The sequence below is a fragment of the Salvelinus fontinalis genome, chromosome 24, assembly GCF_029448725.1.
Source record: "Salvelinus fontinalis isolate EN_2023a chromosome 24, ASM2944872v1, whole genome shotgun sequence".
In the NCBI taxonomy this organism is placed as follows: Eukaryota; Metazoa; Chordata; class Actinopteri; order Salmoniformes; family Salmonidae; genus Salvelinus; species Salvelinus fontinalis.
Window position 1 is genome coordinate 21,912,436 of NC_074688.1, and position 14,513 is coordinate 21,926,948.

Genomic DNA, 14,513 nt, shown 5'->3' on the forward strand with positions numbered 1-14,513 from the left:
GGTTACTGGCCCAATGCTCTAACCACTAGCCTACCTGCCGCCCCTAAAAACAATGATACTGATAGAGTTTAGACTCATAATGAACCATATATTTGGATTGCTGTCATACCTTGTCCATAGACTGCTTACAGGGTAAGGAAACAAATGTAATTTTGTAATTTGGGTGTATCCCTTTAAATATGAGGTATAATACTCCCCAGAAATTTGGATCAAAAGAACAGGGAACAGTTTGGTCCAAATGCACTGCATGCAAGACTGGTCTTCGCACCAATGTTCATGTTTATATACAGTACCAGTCAAACATTTTGTACACACCAACTCATTCAAGGGTTTTTCTTTATTTTTACTATTTTCTATATTGTAGAATAATAGTGAACACAAACTATGAAATAACACATACAGTTTAAGTCGTAAGTTTACATACACCTTAGCCAAAAACATTTAAACTCAGTTTTTCACAATTCCTGACATTTAATCCTAGTAAAAATTCCCTGTCTTAGGTTAATTAGGATCCCCACTTTATTTTAAGAATGTGAAATGTCAGAATAATAGTAGAGAGATTTATTTATTTCAGCTTTTATTTCTTTCATCACATTCCCAGTGGGTCAGAAGTTTACATACACTCAATTGGTGTTTGGTAGCATTGCCTTTAAATTGTTTAACTTGGGTCAAACGTTTCGGGTAGCCTTCCACAAGCTTCCCACAATAAGTTGGGTGAATTGTGGCCCATTCCTCCTGACAGAGCTGGTGTAACTGGGTCAGGTTTGTAGGCCTCCTTGCTCGCACACGCTTTTTCAGTTCTGCACACAAATTTTCTATAGGATTGAGGTCAGGGCTTTGTGATGGTCACTCCAATACCTTGACTTTGTTGTCCTTAAGCCATTTTGCCACAACTTTGGAAGTATGCTTGTGGTCATTGTCCATTTGGAAGACCCATTTGCGACCAAGCTTTAACTTCCTGACGGATGTCTTGAGATGTTGCTTCAATATATCCACATAATTTTCCATCCTCATGACACCATCTATTTTGTGAAGTGCACCAGTCCCTCCTGCAGCAATGCACCCCCACAACATGATGCTGCCACCCCCGTGCTTTACGGTTGGGATGGTGTTCTTCAGCTTCGCAAGCATCCCCCTTTTTCCTCCAAACATAACGATGGTCATTATGGCCAAACAGTTCTATTTTTGTTTCATCAGACCAGAGGACATTTTTCCAAAAAGTACAATCTTTGTCCCATGTGCAGTTGCAAACCAGTCTGGCTTTTTTATGGTGGTTTTGGAGCAGTGGCTTCTTCCTTGCTTCCTTGCCTTTCAGGTTATGTCGATATAGGACTCAATTTGCTGTGGATATAGATACTTTGTACCTGTTTCCTCCAGCATCTTCACAAGGTCCTTTGCTGTTGTTCTGGGATTGATTTGCACTTTTCGTTCCAAAGAACACGTCTCCTTCCTGAGCGGTATGACAGCTGCGTGGTCTCATGGTGTTTATACTTGCTTACTACTGTTTGTACAGATGAATGTGGTACCTTCAGGCGTTTGGAAATTGCTCCCAAGGATGAACCAGACTTGTGGAAGTCTACAATTTGTTTCTGAGGTCTTGGCTGATTTTAAATTTTTTTCCCATGATGTCAAGCAACGAGGCACTGAGTTTCAAGGTAGGCCTTGAAATACATCCACAGGAACACCTCCAATTGACTCAAATCATGTCAATTAGCCTATCAGAAGCTTCTAAAGCCATGACATAATTTTCTGCAATTTTCCAAGCTGTTTAAAGGAACAGTCAACTTAGCGTATGTAAACTTCTGACCCACTGGAATTGTGATACAGTCAAATAATCTGTCTGTAAACAAATGTTGGAAAAATTACTTGTGTCATGCACAAAGTAAATGCCCTAACCGACTTGCCAAAACTATAGTTTGTTAACAAGAAATTTGTGGAGTGGTTGAAAAACGAGTTTTAATGACTCCAACCTAAGTCTGACTTCAACGGTATATACACTGCTCAAAAAAATAAAGGGAACACTTAAACAACACAATGTAACTCCAAGTCAATCACACTTCTGTGAAATCAAACTGTCCACTTAGGAAGCAACACTGATTGACAATAAATTTCACATGCTGTTGTGCAAATGGAATAGACAAAAGGTGGAAATTATAGGTAATTAGCAAGACACCCCCCAAAACAGGAGTGATTCTGCAGGTGGTGACCACAGACCACTTCTCAGTTCCTATGCTTCCTGGCAGATGTTTTGGTCACTTTTGAATGCTGGCGTTCATTGATCGTGTTTCTTGGCCCAAGCAAGTCTCTTCTTATTATTGGTGTCCTTTAGTAGTGATTTCTTTGCAGCAATTTGACCATGAAGGCCTGATTCACGCAGTCTCCTCTGAACAGTTGATGTTGTGATGTGTCTGTTACTTGAACTCTGTGAAGCATTTATTTGGGCTGCAATTTCTGAGGCTGGTAACTCTAATGAACGTATCCTCTGCAGCAGAGGTAACTCTGGGTCTTCCTTTCCTGTGGCGTTCCCCATGAGAGCCAGTTTCATCATAGCACTTGATGGTTTTTGCGACTGCATTTGAAGAAACTTTCAAAGTTATTGAAATGTTCCGTATTGACTGACCTTCATGTCTTAAAGTAATGATGGACTGTCATTTCATTTTGCCTATTTGAGCTGTTCTTGCCATAATATGGACTTGGTCTTTTACCAAATAGGGCCATTTCTGTATACCACCCCTACCTTGTCACAACACAACTGATTGTCTCAAACCCATTATGAAGGAAAGAAATTCCACAAATGAGGTTTTAACAAGGCACACCTGTTAATTGAAATGCATTCCAGGTGACTAACTCATGAAGCTGGTTAAGAGAATGCCAAGAGTGTGCAAAGCTGTCATCAAGGCAAAGAGTGGCTACTTTGAAGAATCTCAAATATAAATTATATTTTGATTTGTTTAACACTTTTTTGGTGACTACATGATTCCATTTTTTATTTCATAGTTTTGATGTCTTCACTATTATTCTACAATGTAGAAAATAGTCAAAAATAAAGAAAAACCATTGAATGACTAGGTGTGTCCAAACTTTTGAATGTTACTGTACATTGGATGCAAGAGTTTCACTCATAATCAACAAGGGTGCTTTCTGTCACTCTACACCTGAAATTGTATGGGGAGTATTTGAGAAATGTATTCTGATAGCTGTAACAGAAATCTCCAAAATAATTATGATGGATGTGAATTAATAAATCTATTTGTAGACACTAGAGTGCCCTGGAAATTAAACATTATACCCTCATGTCATCAGCTGGAGTTGAAAGTATGCCAAACTTCTGTCAGAGCTCCCCCAAACAGTTGTGTATGTTTGAGATATGATTCCCCCTCCTTTACCTCTATTTACCCTTTTCTCTACCTTATGTCATATTCCCCTCTAATAAAGAACAGGGGAAAACTTGCAAAAATGCAAACATTTAGTAAAACTGTCCTATTGTGCCCTGTTTTGGTGACATATTGGGCAGTAGTTCTGTCTTTTTGTTTAACCTTTATTTAACTAGGCAAGTCAGTTCAGAACAGATTCTTATTTACAATGACGGCCTAGGAACAGTGGGTTAACTTAACTCCCTTGTTTAGGGGCAGAACGACAGATTTTTACCGTGTCAGCTCAGGAATTCTATCAAGCAACCTTTCGGTTACTGGCCCAACGCTCTAACCACTAGGCTACCTGAGGAGGATTACCTGCGATTGACTGACTGGGACCAGGATGAGAGGTTCCGTTTTTTTTACTATTTCCATTAGATTATGGCTGTCTGGAGCCTGAAAGCATAATGATCATTATAGGATGAGAGTGGCTTGATACAAAGATGTAATTGGTTTGATCAGTAAACTCAGTTACGAGCTATCAGTTATAGTGTGACGACGCCCCCCCCCCCCCCCCCACAAATTGGCCAATGGGAGTTGGGAGGCAGAGTTGTCCTCTTGGCCGCCATTAAAGAATTCAACCCTTGAATTCAAATGGCAACCTGCAGGACCCGAGAATCAGTAAACGCAAATGCTTACCCTTACTGGACATTTGCATCATGATGTCAGTATTTTAGTGAAAGTTTTGATAGTTTTATCGGATTCCGGCGACTATGGGGAATATAAGGGTGGTGTTAGCTAACTGTTTTATTTAGCCTGAATTGGCTATGTTAGCTAGATAGCTTAACTCGGGGAGGGGAGCGTTTCTTTACTCTGAACTTGTTTTAGATTACATCACTTCATGGTGAGGCTGTGGTATGGTTCGTGTATATATTTTAGTTAACGTATTGTAAAGTAAGAAAACGGACTCGAAGTGGGGGTTGATGAATTTGTTAGCGTAGAACGCTAACTAGCTAACTGGCTATCAAGACAGCGACTGTTTAGCAAGCAAGAAGCTAGCATAGTGGCTAGGCATCAACCGGTTGTATAAATAACTAGCAAGTTAGCATCTTAGTTTTCTAGTTTAGTTGACTAAATACTCAATATCCAGATCAAATAACTTCGACTTAGCTGAATATTGCTCTTCTCGGTAACTGAGACGATGGATTGTTCAACCACGCTGTGAGGATGAGTTCATGTTTTGTACCAAACGGGGCCAGTTTGGAGGACTGCCACTCCAACCTATTTTGCCTGGTAAGTGATTAAACTATGCTGGCATGCTAACTTTAGCTAGCTCAAACTGAGGCCGTAAAGCCATTTTGGCTAGGCAGCCAGCAAGCTAAACCGCTTGAGTACAGCTGACTGGAGGCGTCAAGGCCTGTTCTAGATTACTGTCTAATGCAATTTTGCAAGTGAGTTAACTGTAGTTAGCTAACATTAATACTTTGTTGATACGATGTTAGTTTATAGCTATTGAAGTACACCAGATTCAACTACAAACATTCTTACTTAGCTAGCTATCATTTCGCTAGCTAGTTAATGTTGGCTAACTGGCTTGTAAGGTTCAGGTTATTTTGTGAGGTTGTCTGTCATTGTGAGATGTTAATGATTCTTCTTCGCCTCATTACCTTTAGCTATATATTTGATTTATATTTCTTCTATCCAACTAACTATTTCTTAGCAGCTAGTCATAGTGTACATTCGTGTTTGTTTACAACTTGGTGCTTGTTAGTTAGTTATGGCTAACTTTTTAGGCCAACAATATGAGTCAGCCTTAGACTAGGTCTACAGTATTGTTTTCTTCAGTGAGCATTCCTATCACCAGTGCTGTCAACTACAACTCATGAAGCTAGTGAGTTGCACACTTCCTCATTGTAGTGTTATGTGGTACTCCCTTATGGATAGAACTTTCAACAGGGTACTAAGACAAGTTACCTTATCAACTATAGGCCAATAGTTTTAGTGATTCTGAAACGGTATATTTTATTAACTAGGATATAAGAAATGTCTTGTCATATTTTGAAATAATTCTTTAATCTTGTTCTTGAAAATGTTGCATAGCATTCGAAGGTATTCTATATTGAATATTCTAGGTAATAACCATTGGCACTAAATACTTTGATAGAAATGGGTTTCCTATCCTTTGAACCCTAAAGCCTAATGATTTGAAGGTTAGGTTGCACACAAAGAAACAACTGCATCTTTTACATTTTGTATTTGGATGTACTTCACACTGGTTAGATAAAGTAGCTGTTAAAGTTGTACCAGGAGTTAGGCTACTACTGCACTGCTTTACATTCAGCCGGCTTGCATCCTGTCTCTGATTGGCCATCCCAAATGGACCCTACGCACTTTCAGAGATCTGCAAGGAAGTGGGTGGTATAAGCAATATGGTGAAACTTCCATCGAGCCTATCAGAAGGCAAGGTGGAGCTATTACCATATTAATTGCACCTGTCAAATCCTCTCAGGTCTCCACAAGTGCATAGGGTCTAGTGTCCATTTGTGATTGGACCTCTGTCTCAGCTCTCTCTTTTCTCACCCCATCCCCCAGGCTGACCTGACTGGGATAAAATGGCGACGTTTTGTGTGGCAGGGGCCCACCTCCTCGCCCATCCTCTTTCCCGTGACAGAGGAAGACCCCATCCTGTGCAGCTTCAGCCGGTGCCTGGCGGCCGACGTGCTAAGCGTGTGGCGGAGGCACCACACCCCGGGCCGCCGTGAGCTCTGGCTCTTCTGGTGGGGGGACGACCCCAGCTTCGCCGAACTCATCCACCACGATCTGTCAAGTAAGGGCAAGCCTCTGCTACGTGAAGGGATGTTTGTGGCTCACATGGCATTGGAGTTAGGATCAACTCTGTTGACTTTTGGGAGAGAGGCTGCCAGAGTCATGCAAGGCACTGCTCAGATGAGTAGTCCAGTAGTCCACAGCCTGATGCACTTCAATGACTACCTACATCTTTTGGTAGTGAAAGATGCAAGTAGTTTACATGTCAGGCCTACAGTTATAAGGTCAACTTGTTGACCTTATAACTGCTTTTTCATCTGCTTTTTCATTGGAGTCGCAGCTCCTGTTACAGTAGTTAGCTGCCTACAGGGTGAAGCTAAGTGGCTACCTGGTGGCTAGATCTTATAGTCCTTGCCACTGATAAAACAAAGTGAACATTTTTGTTTAGTATCTATCCTACACTAGTCAGGTGAAATTCCCTTTTGTATCCCCACCACCCGTCAAACTGTTGCAACAGTTCATCGTGAAAGCTTAAAGGGAAACTCCACTCAAATTATCTTTTGGATATGATGCATCATGATTATGTGGGTGGTGACACTTTGCTTCTTGAATGTCCATGAATGCTACACAGTTTGACTGCTGTTTTTGAGTGGATTTTCTCTTTAACATATTATTTACATAGTTGCATAATGTGTTGAGTTTCATCGTAAACATTGGCAGATGGTCAAAAATTCCTATCCAATCTTGTTTGAACCCATATCAAACTGCAACACCACCAATCCTTTAGTTCTTGTTTACAGTTTAAAGTTGTGATGTTGATGGAGCATTCAGCAGCTATCTGACTGTCTTTGCTCTCTCCCTGGCTCAGGTGAAGAGGAAGGCGAGTGGGAGAGCGGGTTGTCCTACGAGTGCCGCACACTCCTGTTCAAAGCTGTCCACAACCTGCTGGAGCGTTGCCTCATGAACCGCAGCTTTGTCCGTATTGGCAAGTGGTTTGTCAAGCCCTACGAGAAGGATGAGAAGCCCATCAGTAAGAGGTAAGAGTCCCCATATTAACCCTCTTCTGTAACCAGTGCATTGATATCTTCATCAGTTTTGCGGAGTGCTCTGGTGACTTTCTAGTACATTTGTACAGCAGGTCAACCAGGCATCCTGATCCAGTGTAATTCCTTATTGGTTTTAGTAATGTGTTGCACTGGATTAAAAACATCTGCCAAGAATAGTAAATTGGTTGGCCACAAATGTAGGACTATAGTAAATTGAGTGAATGCCAATGGAAGTTGTTAATGACGTGCATTAATGTCTAGTGAAATTCAGCCGTTTCTGACATGCTGTTTATAACCCAATGTTTATATCCCAGGACAAATTAGCTGCAATTGCAACAAGATAGCTAGCTGAATTGCAATGAATGTTTCATGTGTTTCGACCTGTCCCCAAATGAGTATAGTTGGTTCAGAGTTCATTTTGATATTTCAACCTGCGTGTCCTGATCGCATCTGGTGTGGATGGACAAAATCAATATTTGTGCGATGGCGGACCCACGCGCGTGCCTGATCTTGTCAGCATGTGAATGTGATCATTTTCCTTTTACTTGATGTTCGGGCATATGCTTTGTAACACACAGGCCATAGAAATGTACACATTTTGTCATTGACTCCCTATCTGAAGCTTTTGTCCCTTTCGATTTATTCTTGAAATAATCCCTGAGGTTTGATGGATTCATTGAAATCCTCCTTGGACACTTGGCTCTTCAAAGGCAGCATATGTTTAGTAGCCATTCACACTTCAGTATCCTTTTCTGTTAATAGCCCTGCTGGATTACTTCTTGGATATCTGGAGAGTTTCCTGTTGTCCGTAGATAGTATTTTAGTGGGGGCAGGTGAATGTATGCTTGTTCACGTGAGTCAGCCATGCACAGATTCTGATCTATAAATTACCTCAGATTCCAGACAACTACTACACTGCCATTAGATATTTTGGAAACATTAGGGAATCTATGCGGCACCTGTCTCAGGCTGAACAAGCAGCAGATAATTATTTTCTGCTGCTGAGAGTAGACATGCATACTGTATTCATTTTTGCCCTGTTATGCTTTAGTTTTCCTGAAGGCTAGGCTGACCAAACGAGTGTGGTCGCATAAGCCCTTAAAAGACCTTAGCTTGAAAAACAAGAAAAAAGCCCCAATAGTACTGTTTGTAAATTTGAGACGCCGTATACACTTTCTCAAAATATTCTGAATTATTCAAATAAATCTCTTTTTCTCCCCAATTTCGTGGTATCCAGTTGTTAGTAGTTACTGTCTTGTCTCATCGCTACAACTCCCGTACGGGCTCGGGAGAGACGAAGGTCGAGAGCCATGCATCCTCCGAAACACAACCCAACCAAGCCGCACTGCTTCTTAACACAGCGCGCATCCAACCCGGAAGCCAGCCGCACCAATGTGACGGAGGAAACACCGTACACCTAGCGACCTGGTCAGCACGCACTGCGCCCGACCCGCCACAGGAGTCGCTAGTGCGCGATGAGACAAGGATATCCCTACCGGAGCCAGACAGAGCCTGGGCTCAAACCCAGAGTCTCTGGTGGCACAGCTAGCACTGCGATGCAGTGCCTTAGACCACTGCGTCATCCGGAAGGCCATTTTGGGGTTTTTGCAGAGAAGAACTTAGTTGAGCAATTTCACATCTAAGATGTTTGGTGCAGAATTTCTAATTTTAAAAAATGTGCGCGAAAACAAACAAACAAACAAACTAATACTTAATTGAAGAATCCCTACTGTTGACCAAACCTAGATGAAGGGGTGTAGACATTGGCTTGCGCTCTACATTTGTTTTGCACTAACAGCTTAAAATGTTTTATTATATTTTTAAAATAATACCTTGACAAGTCCAATACTAACAAAGCCGTCACAAAATGTAGTCATAATATATGCAAGAACTCTTCGGCTGAGAAGCATGCAGGCGCATTTAAGTTGAATGTCATCACAGTTTTGGCTTCCCCCTGCACTCAAATGGGGCCTGGGGGAATCCTGGAGAGCCCTAATGGGCTAATTTGAGCCCTGCCTGTTTCGCCTGCCCTGGAAATTCAAGCAGTGCATGATCACTGGGGTGTTAAGCTGTCATGGTGTGTTTACGGGTGTGAAGTGTGTGAGAATTGGCCACAATGTTCAGGATGAAGACACAAGTGGGTGTTGAAGAAGGGCAGTGCCTCCTTGGACTTGAGTGAGATTCAGCGGTCTCACTGTCACCTGTACTCTGTCTGGTCTTTGGAAAATGCTGAGTCTGCATTGTGGTTTTACACTAACCTTGTCAACAGGAACTATTTTGGTGTGTGTAGCCCGCTTGGCTGTGCAGCACTAGTGAGGAAATAAAGCCTTGTTTCAACATTTCAATTCTATAATAGTCTGTTATTTTTAACTAGGTGATCACATTTTGGCCTATTTAAGGAAAGTAGGTGTCTTGGAGGATCACTTTTAACTGAAACTAAAATAATCTGTCTGTTGTCCATGCTGGTTGAAGGCCATGCCTCAGGCCTCAATGACCATTTTCCTCACAGTAAGCAGCCATCGTGACCTGGAAGTAGGTTTTAATGGCATATAAGTCCATTTGTGAGTAGAGCAGAGCGAGGAGCGGAGCGTGCCTAGGAGCGCTCTCTTCACCAGCTCAGGGCATGCCCGCCCCAGCATGCATTTGTAGTCTACTTGTGTGCTGCTATAGCCCCTTGCTTTAGCTACTGTCGTGGAGTTTGCGAAATATTTTCATAAAGAAACTAATAAAGCACACAAGTGCTAAATCAGGGTGACTTACAAATATTAGTACCAAGGGAGGGAGTGCGGTGATTGTAGTGTCCACAACTAAAGAATCATTGTGGAATCTGAAGACACATATCCCAAAAGCAAGATGGTGTACTTATTCTGTGCACATGCTAAAATAAAGGAATGTGGTGGGTAGATAACTGAGTCATAACTAAGTGTATCATTGTAGAAAAGTATTTATAAACTAAAAATCAGATCTCTTAAAAGTTTCCTTAATTTCTGTTGTATTATTTATACCATAGGCCATAATTGATTTTGGCCCAATAGGCCTGGCATATTCCCACATTCAAGGAGCTTTCTGTTTTGATTGTGTTATTTTGCCCTAAAAACCTTTTTGGGCATACCATAAAAAAAACTCTGCATCTCTGCACAGCCCAAGTCCGTACGAGAGTTGCAGCGATGGGACAAGACTGTAAATACCAATTGGATATCATGAAAAAGGGGTTGTGTAATTTGTATTTCATTCTAATTAAGTCACAGCCTATAATTAATAGACTAATGATTTAATACAACAAAATGTTTAAATGCCAAGGGCCACCCCCACTTATTTCCCTACCAGCCTATTGTCTCACTCGCAATGCTTCACAATGTATTTATTTGTAGGCTATAGCCTTGGAATAATGTACCCTACCAAAATATTTTAATTAAATTCCTTCATCTGGCTACTGACCTGTTTAGTGTTTATATGCTGTTTTTAATATGTCATGTAGCCTATTTGAAATGATGTTCGCTGCTTATATTTACTGTTACATGTTTATTCAAGTACTTTTCATTCAAATCCATATGGTTTGGTTTCAATACTTAAAAACCAATTGATAGGTCCAGGTAGTCACAAAAATAGATAGGTGTTGGTTAAATTGTGATTTTAAAGAACGGAGCGCATTTGGGGCAGCTTTTTATTTTTTTTGTGTGGGTGTGTTTTAGCGTTGCGCCCTCATCGGGATTTCCAGCTGCTTTCTCTGTGGTGAAGACATGGGCCTGTCGCTCTAGGAACAGACCAATAGCCTGTCATGCAGTCTTCAGTTGTATTTCTGGGATGTTGAGACTATTATCCTTCCAGCAAAGTACTGGAGCTGCTATCTATGTGACACAGACTGTAAAAGTTTTGATTGTAAAGATTAGTTTGACATTGATAACCCTGTCTTGTGCCTTCTCGTGCCAACATTCCCACCTTTGATTCAACTTTATAGAAAATCAAGGTTTTTGTTATGATTTAACTGGAAAGCGGGGATGTTTCGGCCATTGTAATCCTTGGGCGGGCCGCCTAAGCATTCAAACAGTGTAATTTAAAAAGATATTTCACTTTTGGGATGGAAAAATGCTTTCGGTGTGAACTTAAAATCACATATAAAGTATGTTGAAAAGATAATAGACCTATTTTTTTGTAATGTCTTTGTTAGTTTTCAATCACCAACATAAAATCTAGACAGGGAGAATTGAAAATTCCCAAAATAATTAATTTAGCTGTCTTGATTTTATGTTTGAGCATAAGAACACAGCATGGCAAAATGCATACAATTGCAGGAAATTAACTTTAAAACTATAACATTGTCTCTACTCCATGGCAGAATATGTAGAAAATATATATTTTTTTAGCAAATTTCATGATCTCCACTCCATGGTGAAAATTGCAGGAGATTGGCTTAAATGCCTACACAGCCAAGATGGTGGTGTGGAGAGATTCAGCAGTGCCGACCGCACCCATTGCCACGCCACACCCACCACCTACGCTCCTTTTTGATCTAGAAGAAAACCCTGGAAGTTGTTTCTTAAAAAATTTTATCCGTACATTTACTGTTGTTAACTGTTCAGTGCACGTATAACATGAGTGAGCCTCAGGCAAAGAAAGATGGCACCGATTGTAATAAACCAGTGTATCCTGACTTTCTCCGTCAGCAGCAAATCTTTGTTTACCTTTCAGTTACATTTCCAGCCCAAACCCTGCTTACAGCATCATATGACTGTAGATTGTTTTGGTATAGTTTTTTTCTTTTGTGTCTGAAGTATCCTGTCAGGTCAAGGACAACAGACCTCCCTGTTCAACCCTTTTAATTTTTCTCTTTTGCATTTAGGAAACCTGTCATTTTGTCCTGTTACCAGTCAATCCAAATGAGAATAAATCATAATGTTGCTTTCTGTATCTGAAAAGACATTGAATCTTATGTTTCACTCTGATTGCTTCTCTGAGGAATGTCTTACCTATATTTCCAGATGGATCTGAGACTGACTGTGTTTTTCCATCCCTTCTGCAGTGAACACCTGTCGTGTGCATTCACCTTCTTCCTGCACGGGGACAGTAATGTGTGCACCAGCGTAGAGATTGCCCAGCACCAGTCTGTCCAGCGGCTGAGTGAAGAGCACCTGAGCCTGGCACAGCAGAATGCTAGCCCCCTGCAAGGTGGGTCTAACCAGCCATTGCCTATTGAGACAACAGTTAAACTACCTGTCATTGGTTAGATACTGTAATTTCCATAGATATTAATTATATATTTTTTGTCAAAGGCAATGCTGCTGCAGTAGTATTTATAATTCAAGCATAGTCTTGCCTGCTGTCATAATTAATTTCTCTCTAGTCACGGCTCTATTCTGACCTCACACTTCATATCCCCTCTCTCCTTTCCAGTCATCTTGAGTCCATATGGTCTGAACGGGACGGTCACGGGCCAGTCCTTCAAGATGTCTGACCACCCCACCCAGAAACTCATTGAGGAGTGGAGGCAGTTCTATCCCATTAGCCCCAGCGCCAAGGACCGCCCCGAGGACAAGATGGAGGATGCAGACTGGGAGGACGACTCACTAGCAGCCGTGGAGGTCCTTGTTGGTAAGATGGGGATGTTGCTACAGTTGTGTGTTGTCCAGCGTGTGGATGTGTTATTTTCATGGTTAGTATGTGGTATTGCAATTGTGTGTGTTTTCTGAAGGAGGCTGTCACTGACTAAATGTGTTGTGCTGATCTGTTCCAGCTGGAGTGAGGATGGTGTACCCTGCCTGTCTAGTACTGGTTCCCCAGTCAGACCTCCCTGCCCTAGCCACCCAGGGCTCAGCCAACCCCTCAGCCATCCTGTGTGAGGGCCAGGGGGCCCACAGAGACCCTGCCATGTCCTCTGTCACCCTTACTCCTCCCACATCACCAGAGGAGGCCCAAACAGGTAGCCTTACCATTTACTAATTAGTCTATTAGGACCACAAGCACTGCAGGTGTAATAGGCTATGAGTAGCTGTCTGGCTTCAGTGTCCATCTTTTGAATGATTAAACATTGATGCGTTCAGGTTCAATTATTTTATTAAACCCTTTTTACAAATTGCTTATACAGATACTCAGCCTAAAACCCCAAAGAGCAAGCAATGCAGAAGCACAGTGGCTAGGAAAAACTCCCTAGATAGGTACATGTACATGAAACTCATAACTGATTATTTTGGTAAGTAGAAGGATTTACTAATACTGAGTATTATATTAATTTATACAACGGGTGGGTCTGATCCTGGATGCTGATTGGATAAATACCGCCTTCCATGCGATGTCTATTCCACAAGTTACCACTGGCTAAATCTGACATTGTAACACCTATTTACTCTGTTTCATCTGACTGCTCAATCCACTGTCTCATCAGCCCAGCCAGGCAATTTATGTAATAGATCTACACTAAAAGATTTGTATTAAGGAGATTTGTATGAACCTTGCTGTCAGTTGTTTCAATATTACATTCAAATTCCAGCTGTCCCATAGTAATGAATGTGTCTGTCAGAACGAGCCAGTCGATTATCATAAATCAGCATAATAAACTCATAAGAAACTTCCCTTTTTCAGGACCCCGTCTTTCAAAGATAATTGGATTTTTATGAATTAACTTCACATATCTTCATTGTAAAGGGTTTAAACACTGTTTCCCATGCTTGTTCAATGAACCATAAACAATTAATGAACATGCACCTGTGGAACGGTCATTTAGACACTAACAGCTTACAGACGGTAGGCAATTAAGGTCTTGTAGGCCTGTTGTAAGGCAGTTCCTCACTAAACATCACCAGCAACAACGTCACCTATGGGCACAAACCCACCATCGCTGGACCAGACAGGACTGGCAAAAAGTGCTCTTCACTGATGAGTCGTGGTTTTGTCTCACCGGGGTGATTGCCGAATTCGCGTTTATCGTCGAAGGAATGAGCGTTACACCAAGGCCTGTACTCTGGAGCGGGATCAATTTGGAGGTGGAGGCTCCGTCATGGTCTGGGGCGATGTGTCACATCATCATCGGACTGAGCTTGTTGTCATTGCAGGCAATCTCAACGCTGTGCGTTACAGGGAAGACATCCTCCTCCATGTGGTACCATTCCTGCAGGCTCATCCTGACATGACCCTCCAGCATGACAATGCCACCAGCCATACTGCTCGTTCTGTGCGTGATTTCCTGCAAGACAGGAATGTCATTGTCCTGCCATGGCCAGTGAAGAGCCCGGATCTCAATCCCATTGAGCATGTCTAGGACCTGTTGGATCGGAGGGTGGGGGCTAGGTCCATTCCCCCCCAGAAATGTACTTGCAGGTTCCTTGGTGGAAGAGTGGGGGTAACATCTCACAGC

At 41.8% G+C, this 14,513-nt stretch overlaps 1 protein-coding gene across 1 annotated transcript in view; it reads left to right on the forward strand.

The window, feature by feature from the left end:
- The first annotated feature begins 3,949 nt into the window (after window positions 1-3,949).
- LOC129822149 (mediator of RNA polymerase II transcription subunit 13-like) overlaps window positions 3,950-14,513 on the forward strand; it is a 30,218-nt gene continuing 19,654 nt past the window's right edge. The window contains exons 1-6 of the mRNA XM_055880155.1: window positions 3,950-4,646; window positions 5,946-6,180; window positions 6,988-7,156; window positions 12,186-12,331; window positions 12,557-12,754; window positions 12,897-13,082. Coding sequence (XP_055736130.1) covers window positions 4,581-4,646; window positions 5,946-6,180; window positions 6,988-7,156; window positions 12,186-12,331; window positions 12,557-12,754; window positions 12,897-13,082 — 1,000 coding nt within the window. The 5' untranslated portion in view covers window positions 3,950-4,580. The remainder of the gene's footprint in view (window positions 4,647-5,945; window positions 6,181-6,987; window positions 7,157-12,185; window positions 12,332-12,556; window positions 12,755-12,896; window positions 13,083-14,513) is intronic.